We start from the raw sequence: 19,186 nt of genomic DNA, 5'->3' as shown, positions 1-19,186 counted from the left end.
TTTTTTCTTTAATATATATATATATATATATATATATAAAATAACACCTTGTTTATAAAGCGACATTTAATTGCCACTGGTTCCCTTCCTGCCCCACAAAAACAATAGTATACAAAATATAAAATATTTTAAATATTTATAAACGTTGCAAGAAAAAAATAGAACTGTACGAAAATATTTTTTTTCTGAGGTTCCCTCCTGCCCTGTGGGATGAGGAAGAGAAGGGGGACACGTCTGGCCGGCCTAGTGTGCCTTGAGTCCATAGTTGTTAAGTGGGTACGAGTATGCCCTGCCTAATACTATCCGGTCCCGGAGGAGCTTAAATAAGACATAATAATTGCAGAAAAGGATGAGGGCCATGGAGAGCGTGTGGTTCCACTTCTCTGAGCGCAGCAGGGAGTAGAGCTGGTAGCAGACCACACTGCCTTCGATGAGAATCAGCAGGTTGAGCAGCCGTAAGGGACGGTGAAAGAGGAACTGCAGGGGAAGAGTAAAGAAGGAGAGATTTCTGTCATTTGCTGCTGGGTTGAAGTGAAGAGGACTATGGACATAATGCTGTCAGGGACCACTGCAGAGCAGAAGCAGTGCTTGTGCTCCAGCCACCACTAGCTGCCACTTAGGGAAAACAGTAAGGAACAACACATGTAGAATGGCATTTTGCTCGAGAAGGGGAAGTGGGTGAAATAAACCTATTGGCCTGCTGACACACTTTCCCATTTCCCTGAAGGGTGTTAACTAGAACCCTCTCAGGGGAATGCCACTGCCTGACAGAGCTGTGTCACCTCAATGAGAAAGAGAACTGTGGAGAGCTGTGTCACCTCAATGAGAAAGCACTGACAAGGCAGCCATGGCTCCCATCTTGCCCAGAGGTCACTGTTAGACAGAATGGGTAAGCCCCACTGCTGCCAACATGTATCTTGATCAACAGCCCCAGGCTGTCACGGAACACTGAACTCTCTTGTGCTGCAGCTGGGCTTGAGCCTCTCCTCCCTCCCACAGTGGTAAGGCACCAAGCAAGAGAAGAGATACTTGCATAAAAGCGGGCATGGGACACATCTGAAGGCACTGCTACGTTGTAAGGCCCAACTGCTTTATACAGGCACCGGCTCCGTCGCACCAGAACTCCCTGTGGCCATATTGTGTTTTCTGACCAGCTGTGGGGAAACAATGCCAGAGTGTGAACATCTGTGCTCCCAACCCCCTGAACGAGGGTTCACAGGAATGGACTGCATCTTGAAAAATACCAAAGCCTCTGCCACAAGGACACGTCTTAGCTCCCACTGGAAAAGCACAGAGGGTTGATCACAAGCCCATTCAATGGACTCTTATGTAGTATGAACAAATGGCTCCCAGTGCTAGAACCTTGTCCACTGCAGTGCAGGGAGCCACCCCCTGCCTCTGCTCAAGATGCTCTCAAGTGGCCAAGAAGAATCTCAGCATTCCTTTCTGTGAGGGAACCAGCGGTGACTAGAGGAGCTCAGACAGCTCTCTAGAGCAGCCATATCTGTTTTCAGCGAACAAGGCCAGTAGAGTTGCATGGGGAGTGCAGACACATCCTCAGTAGATAAACACTGCTGGTATTTGCTCATCCACCAGAACATCTCAGCCCCTTGCTAGGCATGCCAAGCCCTGCCATCCCCACACTCACATGTGCTGTGGAGCATTGCTGTAGGAGCCGTGTTCTAGTTTCTGCCACTTGCCAAGGTGGGCGGCAGACCTGTGGAGCAGGTCACAGTACTTGGGGGGCAGCAGCTGCGTGGTGAGCATGACAAAGGCATTGATCCACACCATGATGAGGTGCTCGCAGGACCAGCGCATGTCATAGTACTGGGTGCTCTGCAAAGAGACCAGACAAGAACTTGGCACCACTGTCACAAAGCACAAGGAGGATGACAAGGGACATACTGCATGTGCATCCAGCAGACCCACACCACACGTTACAGGCATGCGCTTTTGGACCGGTGATTTCGGAGGGTTACGGCTTAGGAGGCGCTCAAGGCTCCCTTCTCCTTGAGCTGCAGGAGAAAGGGCAGGGGATGATGCTGCAGCTGGTGCATCTCCTCCTCCAGCAGCAGGTAACAAGGCAGCTTGCTTGCCACAGAACTGCCCCAGGAGCACCAATTCCACCAAGACTGCTACATGGATTGTGGAGCCCTGCCCATTTCTCTGCACAAACTGGAGCTTATTCAAGTAAGAGAAATGACAGATGAAAAAATATAACCCCCACACTGACCAGAGGTTCTTGGATTTAGTTTGCCAAGCATCCTAGTTGGCTCTAACAGGCTGGCCACCAAAGCCTCTGATCCAAGCGCTCAAAAGCCACAATGTTGGATCTGAGACGGGTAACAACAGGTTCTCTTTTCTAGGAAGAACACTGCTATCCATCTGCCTAGGACAGGGGGTGGGAGAAGGGGAGTTAGTAAGTGGGGTGATGGGACTAGAGGTGCATCACATTTATGGCAATACCTATCTGCCAACCAGGAGCAGTACTAGTGCACTCCGGATGCAGCCATGCTCCGCTATCCGGGCTGCCAAAGGGGAGACAGAGAAAAGGGGAATTAACCAGGAATCTGGCCTGGCAGTAGTTCACACAACATTCAGAAGGAGACAGTGGGCAGGGGCACAGAGAGAGCCAGACAACAGCTACCTTCACAAAGCACAGTGGCAGGAATGCCACGTAGTAGGCACTGAAGAGAGAGTTGAAGAGAACTTCCTTGATCCTGCGGTTGAAGTCTGCTTTTAGACACTCCACCTCATTGCGGATGAGATCTGGCGAAAGGGGGCAGCTGTGGGTGGGGATAGATGTAGGATTATTGAACTGTTCTCTCAGGGATTCCCACAGGAGCGAGAAGAAGTCTTTGACCAGGCTGCTGACAGCTGAAGCCCCATCATCCGCCACCTGGTCCTGTACCAAGTAACCACAGTCTGCAGGTAGAGGCTGTGCTCTGCTGTCCTGGTGGAAGCAGCACAGAGGGACGTAGACACCAAACCTGCCGTGAAGGAAAGAAAAAAATGGCTGAAGTAACAGCCATCCCAATAGGGGGCACCTCCCCAACAGGTACTGGCCCTGACAAGAGTGACAGCACACAGGGACCCCCCACTCCAGAAGCTAGCAGCCAACTCTTCTCCCCACTAAAAGGCCAGAGGCAGCAGCTTCAACACCTGTGCAGAGAAGTTTTTCTAAATCCCATTTGCAGAACCAACAGTCCCAAAGGCTCAGTTTTCAAGTGGCAGTAAACGCCCCTCACACGAACAGCAGCTGAGGCAATTCACTTCATCAACTCTGTGCCACCTCCTCACACCTTCCCCCAGCCATTCCTGCTTCCTTTTTAATCCTAAATCGAGGAGACATTACAGCCAACACTCTGCTTCCCACTCTGGCTCATGGCACCCCCAGGCAGCTGTGCCCCCCTGCCCAGAAGGTTCAAAGTGGTGTCACTCACGGGTAGCCCAGGAAGAGAAGGTTGAGAACAGAATGGCTGCGGAAGAGGTTGACCAGAGTCCAGCAAAGCACCCATCCACAGAGGGTGAGCAGCACCAGGCGCACCATGTAGCACATCAGTGATGTTGCACCCACCTGAGAGGCCTGCAAATGGAGAGGAAACACTCAGCAGTCCTATAACAACCAGGGCTAGAAGATGAGCACAAGGGGTGCCTGCGGAGGAGGAGCAGGGAGAGGGTGCCAGCAGGTACTAGAAGAGGGATAGGTGCCCTCTTCCTCTCAGAATCAGGAAACTGATTCTCTTACTAACATAAATGCCTTTAATTTTATTAATGATTGACAGGATCCAAAAGATTCAAATAATCACAAGTTGTGGGGCATGACTAAAGTAGGGCCTTTGAAGAAAAATTCAGAGCTGCAAAGCAGAAAAATATTTTGCTCAAATCCCTTATTGCTCCGATGATAGCCCAGGATAGCCTGAAACCCATTCTCTCTCTGTTCTTTAGAAGGATCAGGTCTCAGCATTGTGAAAATTTGCAGCTAAGGGAAAAGAAGATGTGCACCTTCTCGATTCCAAACCCAGATTTCCATAATTTAGCTCTATTGGATGTGCAGGCTGCAGTGTAGTGAGGAGGCATCACAACAAGAAAGCCTGATCCAATCTCCAGAGGAGAGAAGGAAACTGAGCTATGAAAAGATTCTTAAGGGTTAGAGCCAATACATGGGATGCACAAGAACCTGCATGGAAGATTTCAATGCAGAAATTTCAGTCTATGGCAATTCTTACGGAGGATGTGAACTTAAATGAAAATGGAAGGAATCAGTTGAAAAGAGCCCTTCAGAGTTCCCACCTTCTCCACTTATCTATTCAACAGGACATAACTATTCTTTTATTTAATTTACTTATTTTTAAACACTGCTTAGTTGCTTAGCCTAGAGCTGTATTAGCTATTTCAGTGGACAAAACTTCTGAAAATGACCTTTTACGGAGACTCAATTTGGCCTGGTTCTGCTCCCACAAACACAGAGAAGTGTGTGGTGACATGACCAGAGTCCGAGTTACTGAGTAACCAGGACTGGAAAAGCAGTTCTACCAGTATTCCAATGTCACTTCAGTGTAGTCAGACATTCTCCACCTGACTCTTCCCCCTCTGAGCTCCTGTTCATTCTTCTTGTCTTGGCCAGCCTCCTTATTTGCCTTATTGCTACTTGACTTGCAATTCTCTCAGGCACTTCTCTAGCATGAGATAGTGGGGTACAGTACTGTACCTGCAGAGATAAATAAGGAAGTGGGACCATTTAATCTCCTCCTAGATGCAGAGCCAACAGAGCTACCCAATACTACAGGGCATGACTGGTCTTAAGGAGAAAACTCCAAGGCAGAAAAGCACCCTCAAAATCTTAGTCCTTCACACCCAGACTTTTCTGAGGGAAGAAACCTTCCAACCTGCAGGATTTTCCTAGGCCATGGATGACCATGTTCTGCAGCAAGTCCTACAGGCAGTAGAGGGAACAGTGGGAATGTTACCTCAGAGATAATGGCCCACACCAGCCTCCGTGCCAGCATCACTGTGATGAACGCCGCCAGATGGTAGTCAATGAGGTGAAAATTCTGAAGGAGGAAAGAAAAAAGATCTTCACCAGGAAAAGGGACTCTGAAACCACCCAAATGGGGTGGGACTAGAAAGCTGGCTGCTAGAGAGTACATTAGCACCTCACATAGGCATTCCCCAAATCTCTCTATTAGGGATGAAGGGAAATCCATAAACATTAGTGACACAGGAACATCTCCAGAAGCAAGATCTCCTCCACAGGGAGATTCCTTCCCATGGAGAGGTTTCCACAGAAAACAAAACAAACCCACCCTTCAGGCAGGTATTCTTGGGGTCAAAGGGACATCTAGAACCAGAATCCTACCATGGAGAACAGGTTGCAGGTTCTCCACAGAAAAGGCCCTGAACAATCAGACAAAGGGCAGCCAAACTGGAGTCCAGAGTGAGCACACCAGCTCACTTTCCCTCTTGGTCTCAAAATGGTCTGTAGCAACCAGTGCTTCTGATGAAACCAAGCTGACCTGAGAAACCTCATCTTCATTGGCCATGAAGAAGTTCTCTAGCTGCATCAAGTTAGACACAGCTCTTACAGCTTTTCAGTGAAGCCATCCAATATATTCTGGCCAGAAGAGTCAGTAGACTCTGAATACTGCTGCTTTTGGTACTTCAGGGACATTTTGGGTAAAAAAGAATGCTTGAGTTGTGATGGGAATAAACAAACGACCGTTAAATCCTGGTGGGTAGGGAGCCCCAGAGAGAATGCTTTTACTTCTAAGCCCACTGTGTCCAGCACGGCAGAGCTGAGCAGGAGGCTGGTGACTGGAACACCAGCACCACCTGTCGGTACAGGTAACTGAGGGACCACCTCGTGCTTCCAAGCAGCCTTTAGGACAGGGTTCCAGCTGCACAGGCCGACTTTGCTCCCTTGAGGCCTGGTGGCTCACAGGCATCTTATTGGGACAGCAAGAACACTGAAACCGAGGAGGTCGAGAGCTTTACATAAGCTGAGGGTCTGACCCCCTCCCCAACTGTGCTGCTCACCTGCTCTGAGATCCTAACAAAAATCTGCACATCTTCCTTCTCTCAGGCTCTGTTGTTTCAACCGGCAAGGGGCACTCACAGCAGGAGACAGCTCCTGGAGTCTCAACTCTGTGTCAAACCCTAGGGACTAGCTAGACCATGCAAACATGTGCAAGAAGTATCTCCTGAAGGAGTCCTGCTGACTTCTCTCTCTCTCCTGCCATGATTTTCTCCCCTGTAAAATGGGGGATGACATGGCCCCTGACTGATGGGGGTGCATGTGAACTCTCATTCACTCCCTTAATGTCAAATGCTTGGTGATTCCTGGATTGAAGAAGCATGAAAGGAGCTGTGTAATGAAAAAGCCCGAGTGATGGCACTTGCTGGGGAACTCACCAGTGAGGTGCAGGAAGCAGGGTGATTGTATGGGTACCACCAGACAGTCTTGTAGATGTTGATGTACTGAATGAAGAGGGCTACCAGAAGGTAGATGAAGAACAGGAATTCAAAGAGGAGGCTCCCATCCAATGGCAGGTCAGGGATCCGGCAGTGACGCACAGGCTCTGGAGTAATCAGTGCTGTGATCGGAGGTGCCGACAGGCTGATGGCACTACCATTCCTGAAGCAGATGGACATCACTTACTTGGTAAACATTCTCCATCATCTCTGACATTTTCCAGGATAGAGTGCTTGAGGTTGTAAATATGAGACTGGGTATTACCAGGGGAGAGGCGACAGCAGTTTTTGCATTCCTATTTCTGACATGAGATAAGAGGCTGGTGGTGACCTCCATCATCTTAGCTCAGACAAAACCCTTATCCAGAATTTTCCCTGGACGACAGCTTGATCTGTCAGAAGTGCTGTGACATGCCCAGCATGCTCGGAGGAGCAGACATACAGAGCTAAAATCATTAAGGATTCTGTGCTACACCTAACAGTTAATACTGGCTTTCAACCCATCACCAGGGCACTACAGTAGCACCCAGCCTCCTTCTCCAGCACAGCAAAGTGCCCACTGTCTTTCTGTTCATAGTTCCTCTTTTAAAAAGATGAGTAACTAAAAATGGAATGGAGTAGTTCAGCCACTTCCTAAAGGCTAACCTCTCAAGTGTTCCCACACTTCCTTCTTTTCTAGCTTTCAGAGGAGGACATGACAACTAACAGCTCTGGCATACTGAACTGGTAGAGGAACTATGCTATGTCTGACTGAAACCAGATAAGCAACGCTCTCCCAGGACCCTGGGGCCCTGACTCCACAGTCTCGACATCACTTGCTTCCAAAGAACCTCAAACTGTGCTATCTGTCCCTCTGTCCCTGACAGAGAAGTCTGTAAAGGCCAAAGCTAAATGGCTGGGATTGCTCTACTCTGTAAGAATGAACCTATACCAGGGCCCCAGCATGCAGCAAATAGTTTCTCTGGTCTGCCAACTTTTTATGGAAAGAAGTAATGCTGGGCCCTTTCAGTTTTTATACCAAATGTGGTAATCTCAATGTCACTGCATGTCTGTTCCTGTTTCAGCCCCCAACTTCCCCAGAAAACGCAGGTCATCTTTACCAACTATGAGAATTAGTTTCATCAACCTGCAGGTCTAAAACAGAATACGGGCATCCTCCTGCCTTGTGTTTCTATTATGTAGGAGGAGGAGTCACAGCTGTCTGTCGTGCCACATTAATTCCCCAGGACAGTGAAGGTAGGTGAGCAAGACAAGGACTCATCATTTGCTAGGACTCACTGCTCTGGAAACTGCTGCAGGAAAGACAAATGAAGCAGTGTGTGATTTCCACCCCTGTGTGATTTCTACTGTGGCTGTTGTGACCACAACAGAGTGGTGAAGGGGGGCTGAGACCACTGCCACAATCCCCTCCACGGGGCTGGTTTTAATGCATGAAGTCAAAAGAGGGGCTGCAGAGGGAAGCATGTACCACAGCAGAGCTGAGAAGAGAAGCTGGAAGAGGTTTGTCACGCAGGACTTGTTCCCTCTTGGATGAGCTGTCTCATAATACCACAGTGGAGGGCTCAAGGTTCCCCTCTCCCAACCCATCACTTTCACCACAAAGCCATGCTCCCACACAGGGTTCAGGGAGGATCAAGGCTCCTTGCTTTCAGTGCTGTCCCAACAGCCCTGCCTCTGTCCTCACCTGTTTCTCAGACCAGTCCCGTTCCCACAGCTGCCGCCAACCAGAGTCTGGAGAGAAGGCAAAGCAGAACGGCTTAGCTGCTGCCGGCTGGGTCCCCTCCTTCCACCGGGCATGACCAGGAACCAGTCCACTTCCAGTGCCTCCAGCAGGCTGTGCCCTCACACCCACACCACGATCCAAAAGCCTTCCCAAATCTGCAAAGGAGGCAGAAACATCACTTAAGCTTTAACTCTGGTCACACTCACCCAGTTCCAGCCAGGCAAATTCATGCAGAAGGAAGTCACTCTCACACACTCAGAGCCCTGTGGGACAGCCATCAGCACTGTGCCACTTCAATGGCAGCAGATCACCGTCTGCTTGCACACCCAGAAGGAACACCACTGTGTCTCTAAAAAGGGGCTGCTTGCATTAGCCATCAACAACTGACAGCACTTATTGCTGGCTGGAAAGCACCACTGAGCATCTCCAGAGCTGGAGATGACAAAAATGGGTGCTTTATTTCAAAAGCAAACCTGGTAAGAGCCTTCTCCGTGTTGTGGTTGAGCTACTAGAGCTTCACAGCTCTTTATAGGCACTCAGCATGTTACTGGCCAGGCTCTGATGCTGGTAGGTTAACTCAGACACCCTCTGGCAGAGCTCTGAACAGACACACTGGTGTCCTTGAAGGAAACTGCATGGTCCAGCTCCCTCCTGTGCTAATGCCCAAATGACACCAAGGTAATACATCCATTTAAAAGTGGGTTTAGCTAGCAGAAAAGTGCAGCAAAACACACATGTATGCATGTACTTCAAAGGCACATATAGGCAATCCCATAACCCAGCCCTGAAAAGAAAAATAATTCAGAAGTAAACTTGTACATATTTATTTACCTATTTATTTTTAAAGACACACTTAAATCTATCAATTCCTTAAAATAAACTACTATGAGAGAGGCTGGGCATCTCAGAATATCAGAAACAATAGTGTCATTTCTAGCATAGAGTTTATCACTTCCCATACAATTTTTCTTCTATTTCACTGGTCTCCAACAAGACACTGCAAGGATTTTGGCAGTCAGGAAAGTTTCTAATGCAAACACAGCAGACATAAGGGAGTGAAGGACTGGAGTGCTCCTGTGCTGTACAGGAACAAGACACCAAGTGAGCATCTCACTACAAGGACTTTGGTGTGTCTGTGTGCCTGGAGTCTGAATCAGCTGCCCTTTTGGAAAAATATCATAGCCAGAACCAACCCAGGGACCAAAAAAGCACATCCACCTTCTGGGAAACTCTAGATGTAGCTCTGAAATGTACAGATGGAACCTATGGACTATTTATAATTCAGTCATCACCTCCTTTAAAATCCAGAGAAATCACAGCTGGCAGAAATGCCAGAAGTTTTGTGAGTCACAGGACTGTCACCATGAACACAGTGTGCAGGAGTACTTCTCTAAAAAATTCCCTCAAAGAATTGCCCTTTGTATTAAAATTTCCCATCCTTCATCTCTACTTTCATTAATGAAACCAGGATAGTAATTCTCAAACTTTCAACAAAAATCAAGATGTTTCAAATGAGGAATGCTTTCTGCATACTCACACAAAAGTCAGTTGGAAAAATCAAACCAAACCAAACCCAAAAAAACCACACAAAAAACCAGAGATCCAGGAGGGAGAGAGAAAAAAAAAGGAGATACGAAAATGCATGAAAGGCAAGCAAACATTGGAGAATTTTGGTTTTGAGGTAAATAGTGTGTTTTGGCAGACTTTAATACTCTTATATCTCCAATAGCAACACAACAGAGATTGAAGCCTTCCTTACCCTTCTTGTCAAACAAGAATTTTCAGAGATTTTCCCTAGGATGTTCTGGAGTTTTATTTGGAAATATTTCTATTTCAGGAATTAAATATAAACAAGAAAATTCTCCTGAATGTGTAAGATGAGCAGGGGCAGCAACAAACAATGCAGAATTCACTTAGGGCATTCAGACACTTTTGATAAACAGCTAAAGTGAAGGAAAAAAAATGAGGAAAAACCCCCAAAAAGAACAAACTTGAAAGCCATTTTAAGCCAAATTTAGCTACCACAGGGCCTGTGGTAGCTGAAACAATTGGTCTGATTCGACCTACAGGATATTTATGATAATGGATGCAATATGTTGGTGGTCTAATTAGTGCTATTAACAGTGGAAGGTATTTTATAGCACATTCAATAATTCATGTAAATAATTTAACAGGTCTCATTAGTATCACCCCATTAGTATGCCTCACATGCTCGCCAATACAGACACTTGGACACAGAGCAATCGCAATTGCAGCCCCTGGCTTTACAAACCAGTAAAATGCAGGTTTCTACCAGTAAAAACAACTGCCTGTGGAAAGAAGCCATCCTTAACGTCAGTGCACATATTTTAAATGCACTTGAATGAGCCCTTTCACAGTGATTCATGAACATATAGACTGGGCAGTTCCTCAAGCCAAGCTTTAAATAACTTTAAATACTGGAGTCAGATCAAATTAGGTAGGTATTTGTTGGAGCAAAATCTGCCTAAGAACCATCCCTTTTTTTGTTTGCTTTTATTTTGTAAAACTAGCCACACAAAACTGAAGCTCCAGAGATAAAGCTAAACAAAGCAGTGAGATTACACATCAGATTGTCTCTAAGTCTGCTTTGTTTTGGCCTTGAAGCAATCAACAGCCCTCCTTTTTGAGGAGAAAGACATGGGGAAAAGCTTTTATAGCTTTCAATTAATAAACAAAGGCATGATTCTACTTTGAAAACGAGAAAAAAAGGTATCCATAAACCCTTACTCCAACAGATAATATTCCAAGTCATATAAAGTATTAATGAAGAGTCCACCCTGCTCCCTTCTCTGTTTGCATTCTCCACCCCATCAGTGATCATATTTTATAGAGTCATGCAGAAAAACTGAGTAATGAAAGATAAAAGCTTTTCCTGACAAGACTCTTCAGTCCATTAATGTGATTCCATGCTGTTCTTTCCAGTTCACTTACAATTTCCCTCAAAAAATAAGCAACATGCTTGTGGTCCCTTCATCCTCAAATCCTCAGAACCAGTATTACCTAGCCTCCAAGATACCCTCTCTGAGGCAGATGTGGGCATCATAAAAACACACAGACAGAATCTGGAGAGCAGCTACAGAAGAGCAGACAGTGGTCCCTGCACAGGGAATGGATGTGGGTAGGGACAGCTCTTGGGTTCAAGGGCAGACCATGCTTCAGGACAGAGACAAAACTTTCATTTGTGACACAGTTACAAGAAAATCCAGAAACAGAAGGTATCAGATGCTCTGATTTCCAGTTCCTGCTTTTAGGACCACAGAAAGCACTTGGTAATTTTTTATTTCTGTGCCACAATACCCTTCCTGCCCATCAGCTCCCCAGCTATCCGGACAAGGCAGGATCGTGGCAGGATCAAGGCAGGCAAGAACCACAGCTCTCTGCACAACTTTACTGATAAAAAGCTAGGCAGATTAATTACTCACCAATTCAGAGCTGAAACAGTGTGCAGCCCTGTCCTGCTCACCAAGGCCCATCACTCAGAATCATGTTTCTGCATCAGCAGCTGCCCAAACAGCTCTTTCAAGAGGCAATCAGGAGAGAGTCAGTGACTCATCAGAATGGCAAGTGTGCCTGTTTCCCATCTCTTTGCTGGAAACGCTACAAAGCTCAGTCAGTTATTTTGACAGTGTTAACATTTTTTAATTGGAGAAAACTCCAAGCCTCTCCAGTCTTGTTAGGAAGCTTGCTGCACCGAGACATAAGAACTCCCAGAGTGTGGAAGACATTCAGGTGGCTTTCCTTGGCTCCACAAGTCCTAGCACCAGTTACTCACAAGAGCAGAAAGTGAAACATGGCCATCCTCACTTGGTGCAATGCGGCTCAAGAAGACCACAGGTCTCTTCACTGCAACTCACCATCTCAATTAAAGCAACCTTCTTCCTGCTGAGGAAGCATGTGACAGCTGGGGGTGAAGCAACACATGGCCTTTGTGGTGAGGGACTCTCTCTGCCTCCACAGCAACACAAACACTCCTGGCAAGACTTTCCATTCAGGGTGCCCGTGCTCTATGGAAACACACCTGCCACGTGCGCAGAGCTCCCTGGCAGGGAGGCGCAGCCAGCCACCCCCGAGACACGGCTGCAGACCACTGACACAAAGCACAATTAGCTTCTGAAACTGAAAATGCTCTCTTGGTTGCTAATGTCCTCAACTCAACTCACTGCAGCTGGTCAGCCTAATCCTAAACTTGCAGTTGTCCAGCAATCCTAGTATCTTTGCAAATTATCACACAAGTTTTCCTTTGAACTTTTGAGAGTCCTAGTTACTATACTATATTTTAACTTCCTTTTAGTGTGAACTTCTTATTTATTTATTTAAATTAAAATAAAAAACAACCAAAACAAATCCAAACCCCTATTCTGACAGCTGGAAAAACAGACACAAAGCTAATAATTGACTCACCCAATATAACACCAAAAAGAAAAAAAAAAATCACCAGAGAGCCAAGGAACAGAGATGGCTGCACCCAAGCCTTGGTCACAAGGCCATCTTGTCAGCACCCTCACATCTGCCACAACAGAAGCCACAAAGACACAAAATTTCTGTGAAAGCCCCAACTGGTCTGGGAATAAAATTAGCATTTAGTTGTTGCAAGGAAGGAAACAACCGACAGGTTATCAGATGGAAAGCTAAATATTTGGCTTGCACAGAGCTGCCCCGGTGCTAAGTCAACACAACCTTTCAACTCTGGCTGGATCCAAAGGCACACACCCGCCACCTGGCCCAGAGCTGGGAGGCAAAACCGGTTAGGAGGGAGGTCTCCAAGTCAGCACATTTTCCAAGCCCTCATGCCATACAGAGAGATGGATTAATATGGGGATTTGGCACAGAGACAGATAGAAACCCCCTGAAGTGCAGCCCAAGCAGGAGAGCTGGGTGAGGAATCACCACTGTCAGGTGATGCACCAGCAAGACTAATTTTTGCTCAGTGACTAATAACCTCCTCTGTAAAAACAAAACCAACCCATCAAGACCACGTCAGTGTAGGCTTTTCTGATACAGCACAACTCTGGCTGAAGAGGTTCCATCTACCAGTCCTCTACACAGGTGCCAAAACCAAAGGGTCAAAGTAGCAAGATTATGGCAAGCATTAACAAACAGGATATGTACTGTATGACTTATTTCTAGTGTTTTCAGCAAGGAAGTGCAGAGCTAAGCAGAAGGGTAAGTGGGAAAAATAGAAGTTTTAGCTTAAGACAAGGGGAAGGCAGTGCCTGCCATTTGCAGCTGCCACAGTATTTCAAATACCCACATACAAAAATGGGAATGGGAAAGAAAAGTTTTTTCAGGAAAAGCCTCTCAAAGTTGAAGTGCAGTAAGCTCAGTCAGCTCATTCTGCAGACATGTTAAAGTGTAAGACGTAGATTTAAGTTCTTAATACTCCAGATAAACAAAATTATCTAAGATACTAAAAAAGCCATTTTAAAACAGAGAAATCCTATAAATTCCCTAAAAATCCCCTCAAAGACCTTACTTTAGGGGGTGCAAGAAGAAGTCTCCAGAGGTATGCAGGCAATAGTGTCCCCTTCAGAAGATAGGCGAGTTCAGGTTTTGTGAATCAGAGGAAAGTTGAGACACAGACTAAGCACTCTAAACAAACCCCTGGAGAGTACAAGAACAAAGCCACAATTCCTGGTGTAATAAAACAGTATTACCTTATATTGCCATACAATTACCTTGTGCAACTAACTGCTGCAGCAGGTCAAAACAAACAGCTTAGGAAAACTTCAATGAATGACTGTAGTAATTTTATGAATGAAGACAAGAGAATTTTTATTCTAAAAGGAAGTAAAAAAAAAAAAAAAAAAAAAAACCAAAGCCACAATGCAAGACCCTCAAGGCTCAGCAGCTCCAAGTGGCCAATAACACTCCGCACCAAGCCAACCAGTATTACACAGCTAGCAGCAAGACATTAAGACAGAACTGCAAAGCTGAGCTTTTCCAGCAGCAGAGGGAAATGCAGGCCTGACCAGTTGGCTCACAGTCTATTTTGGTCCTCGAGTTCCCATGCTTCTGAATTGTCTGGGGAAAGGGACATCCAGCCCAGCCTCATCCAGAGTGAGAGACCCAAACTAAAGAGCTGCAGGGAATTATTGAGCCAGACAGTTCTCTGAGTGTGTAACAACACAGAAGTTTTAACTCCAACTCCACATTAGTGATAGAAACTGAAGTTCTATTTAGAAGGGGACACTGGTTGGGAAGTGAAACACAAGGGCAGTGTTTCAGCAGCCACAACACAGGCAAAGCTATTAAAGCTGGCTGCTAATACAATTTATCAACACGCACTCACTCCTAAGCACATCTTGCACCAGAGCTCTTCAGTAAACATTACGCACAACCACAGCTCTGCTAAAACACAGCTACAGATCACCCTCCATTATACCATGCCATGTGCAGTAACTGGCAAAGTCAGGGAATTCTAGGTATGGCCACTGAAATTTTTTTTTCCAAGATATCAAGGCAAATGCACAACAAAACAGATCACTGCTGACAGGGAAAAAAGAAGGAAAAAAAATAGAAGATGCTCATGCTTTAAGAGCCCATCTTTTAAAATTTTCCATCAAGCAAGCCACCAAAATAGGCATTCTCCTCCCAACCTTGAACACAAACCCAATCTAATGGCCTGAGCACAGGCCAGGATATCTTCTGCTTTTTAATCTTTCCTCTTCAACTGACTTCCAGGGAACTTGTTTTACCAATACAGGCCTCAGTTTCCTTATCCAAAACATGATAAACTGTTCAAAAGTACTTCTCCTCCCAAGGGTCTCTGTATGTAGTAGTGGATATTTTTTAAAGTATTATTTTAGCGCTTTAGACAAGCTTTTTTTAAAACAAACAGAAGCAGCTTTCCTGCTGGTTTTGTTCCTCTGCCAATCCCTATGTTTAATTTAATGGAGATCAGCCATGATGACAAATCATGGGGAGTCACTAGGATTTTTCTATTTTGCCCTCAAATAGCTAAAAATAAGGCAGGCATCTGCCATCTGTAGCAATGAGCTTGAGTGCATGAAGAAGCACACAAGTTAAAAACCACTTCCTTGAGCCTTTCACCAAGTCATCACACTGGGAGTCACAGCAGAAAGTATCAGTGAGACAATGCTTTGCACATCCCTGATGCTGCAGAAAAGCAACAATATTGCAGGGAATTTTAAACACATTGTAATTTGTATAAATCATAAATTTGCATTAAAATATAAACCACATATGAGAATGCACCGATTCTCCTCTATTTGCCTCTTAAGCAACAGGTTCAGGTGACATAAATATTCCCCACAAAACAGTAAGTCTTCAATTCAACCTCCACGACTTTGGTAGGCAGGACTCAGAACTTTTTATGACTGTTTACAGAGCAACTAATCCTGCAGATTGAGAAAATGCAATAGGATACATTAATCCCTTGTATAATTAATTATACTGACACTAATCCAGCTGTCTGAATCTGCATCCATGCTCCCTTATATGTATTTCTGGGCTGCAGATGTCTACTGATAATTTTGCTTTAAACCAACAATTCCAAACCTCCAAAGGATGCCACTGCACCCTGTCTCTCAGGACAGCTCTCCTGACCAGGTTGGATTATACCCACTTCTCACCAGAAGTCTCATTTTTGCTTGCAATACCCAAAAAAAAAAATCAAGAAAAGGTTGGGAATAACTCACCAATGACAACAGCCCCCAAAGAACAGGATGGAATCTTCCAAGACAGTTTGTGAAAGCTTATGAGCTATTTTCCCAAATCACACAGCTACTACAGATTTACCTCTGATATTAAAAATCCACCTGCTAACAGCTATTCCTACCTAACTGCAACTTACCTAACTGTGATAGGGTTAGAAACAAATGGACTAAAGTTCCAATTTTAACAGCCAGAAGAAAACTTCTTGCAGGATTTCATGACTCTGTGGCACAGGGAAAACACTGAGACTAAGGAGCAGGATGGTCTCTGAATTGCTACTATTTTGTTGCTTTCCAACACATCCATCTTCAGCAACTGCACCTCTACTGAGGAGTACTGAGTGGCCCAACTGGTTTCTGACCTGAATGCTCATGGAAACTGGAAGCCACCTTGCCAAACATTTCTAGCACATTTGCTCTTGGCTGTATTCTCAAACATCCAGATTGTGTGCCTATAGAAAGAAAGAAAGTGTTGAGTTTTATGAAAACCAGGTTGGAGTCAATCTGCATTACATATTCTTTCAGTGCTACTTAGTTTCAAAACCAGCAGAAAGGTCTGGGACTTCCCCTTAAAACACTGCATACAGAAGTAATTTTTTTAATCCAAAATATCAGAACTAAGAGGAATGTCTGAAGAACAGACAAAAAAGTAATTATGCCTGTCTGCTTTTGAGTACTAATAACAGGACATCTACATTGGCAATGTTACATCAGCAGGCAGGCCAGTAAGATGAGAATTGCTCTATTTCCTTAGCTTCCACTGAACCTACTGTGGTAAATGCCATTAGTGTCTCTGAAAAACAAGTAATTTCAGCAAGGTGTTCATCTGTATAATGCAAAAATTTTTATAAGAATTCATCATCTTACAAGCAGAATAGAAACATGCACTGCAAAGTAGGAAGCAAAATGTTTCATCCCCATTTTACAATCAGAAAGACTAAATATAAGAATAAGAAATAAAAGCCCTGCATTTTCAAAATTATTAATGATTTTGAATGCTCTGGTTGAGGCAGTATAGACACCTCTATTAGTAGGAACATGGACACCCAGAGCTTCTGAAAGTCAGGTCTCAAATGCTGCAAAGAGACAGCCAGGAATGAGCTGTACAGGAGGCACGCAGGTGTTCTATGGTCCTGAGATCAGGAGTACACACTGAGCACGGGTCACTGTGTCACTGATATCACTTGAGCTTCATGTTGTTCCAAATAAATCAAACCTGGAAAACATTACCACCTGCTGTGCTGGTTTGTACAGCAAAACCTCAGGCAAAGAAGCTCAAGAAAAGGAACAGGGAGTAGCTGCATCTACACCTGAAGAACTTCCAGTCAGATAAGGGACAACAAGGAGCACATGAAGTTTCAGCCCAAACCGCAGAGGGGTCAGCATTGCCTGGCTGCACACCAGTGAGCCCAGACTTTACCAGCAGAGTATCACCCAAGCACCTTGGCTGAAGGAGTCTGCACTCCAAGAGCTGCAGCTGGAAGGAGGAATGAGCATCAGAAATAGTCAATAGCAGGAGTGCCAGGAGGTGAGCCATGGAGCAGACTGTGGGTTAAAAAGGGTTGATGTTCTCTGCCTTCGGCATCCTGTAAAATTGGAGCTGAGCCATTCCAATCCCACCCTGTACTAGTGTATCCCTCTCCCAGAAATCTCTTCTGGTCACAGTGAGTTAACAGATAGAAGCGATGGATACAGAAGGGATGCCTTGTCTCCAAAAATTTTGTAACTCACCCCTTTGTAACACAGACATCTCACTTCTCCACTTACAGTCGTAACAGATGACAGGGACACGAGGGGCCCCTTACAATGAAAAGCATGCATGACAGCAATCAGAGATTGCAAACAAAGCTGCCTCTGTTTCTGCTGTACGTTCACATGTTAAAACGATGCTGGAGTAGGGAAGGAGCTGCCTCATGTAATAGGGAAAATCATGCGCCCAACTGCTAGCCTATATAAGAGAGAATGATTGATACACTGTTTTCACTGCGATACAAAAAAGAACAGCGAGAGAAATGTGCACCCACATCCATTCTGGAAACGGTACCTTATGGCGGGTTGGATTTACCTGGACTTACAGAAGATTGCCTCAGCTCCTCATCTTCCACAGGACAGTGCCCTTGCAGGACTGGTTACGTAGGGACAGCGCTTTAGAAGCCCAAAGCGCACTCTGCCGTGACCCCAGCCCGACTTCCCCGTGTTTAATCCTCAACCTTCCTCCCCCAGAGCACCCGGCTCCCAGCAGCGTGCGCGCACCTCCTGCTTTAACCCAAACACAGCAGGAAACGTCTCGAAGGAGAAGCCCGGGACCAAATGCCGTAACTTACCAGCAGGACGGAGCAGACCCGGCGGAACCCTCCCCACCACTCACTCCCACACAGCCAGAAACACACACCCAGGTTTCCGAGGGGGCTCCGGCGGTCGCAGCCCGCCGCCCGCCTGGGTCGCCGTGGCTCTCCCGGCGCTGCCCACGGGAGCGGCGGGGCCGTACTCACACATCCAAGCGCGGGCGGCGGCGCGGCTCGGACATCGGCCGGCAGCGGGGTCCCCTCCGGCGGCAGCGGCCCGGCGGCGAGACCCGGCCCCGGCAACCCCCGGCCCGCCCGGGGGGAACGAGGCTGCGGCGGCGGCGGTGGGAGCCCCGCGGAGCGTCCCTCCTCCCGCCGGGCAGACCCACCTCGCCGCTGCCCCGCGGCGGGGCAGGAGCAGGGGAAGGGATAGGAGGAGAAGAGGAGGCAGGCGGGCGGGTCCGGCCTCGGCGCCCCGGCGCGGCCCTGCACAGCGCCGGCTACCCGGGAGACGTGGCAGTGAGGGCTGATGCTCTCATCACGCGGCGACAGCGGCGGCGGCCCGCGGCGGCAGCGGCCGGCCCAGGGAGGGCAGGAGCCGCGGGGAGGGCGGGGCCGCGGCCGCGCCGCGCCGCCATCTTGGGGGTGGCAGGCAGGGTTCAGGTGCTGCCGCCGGCCGGGCCTCGCTGCTGGGACTCCTCAGATCCACACCGAAACACGTAATCAATCAGGTCGGAAAAGACCTCTGAGATCGTGGAGACCAACCTATGGCTAATCACCACCCTGACAACTAGACCATGGCACTGAGAGCCACGTCCAATCTTTTCCTTAAACACCTCTGGGATCCGTGACTCCACCACCTCCTTCGACAGCCCATTCCAATGTCTAATCATCCTTTTAGTCGAAGAAATTCCTCCTAAAGTCCAATACAAACCTCCTCTGGCACAGTTTAAGACTGTGTCCTTTTATCCTGTCGCTTGTTGCCTGGGACGAGACCAAGAGAGTGATGCAAG

General features: G+C 46.8%; 1 protein-coding gene across 3 annotated transcripts; it reads right to left on the bottom strand.

Annotated features, from left to right (window-relative positions):
* Window positions 1-119: 119 nt before the first annotated feature.
* Window positions 120-18,598, bottom strand: TMEM39A (transmembrane protein 39A). 3 transcript variants are annotated; one of them, XM_059493525.1, is made up of 10 exons: window positions 18,381-18,588; window positions 16,251-16,340; window positions 8,156-8,349; window positions 6,412-6,634; window positions 4,971-5,054; window positions 3,444-3,586; window positions 2,648-2,990; window positions 1,649-1,836; window positions 1,034-1,154; window positions 120-477 (listed from the first exon to the last, which is right to left on the bottom strand). In XM_059493525.1, the coding sequence occupies exons 3-10, from the start codon at window positions 8,266-8,268 to the stop codon at window positions 244-246; spliced, it is 1,449 nt and encodes a 482-aa protein (XP_059349508.1). In that variant the 5' UTR covers window positions 8,269-8,349; window positions 16,251-16,340; window positions 18,381-18,588; the 3' UTR covers window positions 120-243. The 3 variants fall into 3 exon arrangements, with proteins under 3 accessions (XP_059349508.1, XP_059349507.1, XP_059349506.1); XM_059493524.1 differs by lacking the exon at window positions 18,381-18,588 and adding an exon at window positions 17,620-17,722; XM_059493523.1 differs by lacking the exon at window positions 16,251-16,340 and having other exon boundaries at window positions 18,381-18,598.
* Between the last annotated feature and the right edge of the window lie 588 nt (window positions 18,599-19,186).

This window comes from Ammospiza nelsoni, chromosome 2 (genome assembly GCF_027579445.1).
Source record: "Ammospiza nelsoni isolate bAmmNel1 chromosome 2, bAmmNel1.pri, whole genome shotgun sequence".
Lineage (NCBI taxonomy): Eukaryota > Metazoa > Chordata > Aves > Passeriformes > Passerellidae > Ammospiza > Ammospiza nelsoni.
The sequence above is the reverse complement of the archived record's forward strand: the minus strand, read 5'-3'. Positions and strand labels throughout refer to the sequence as shown.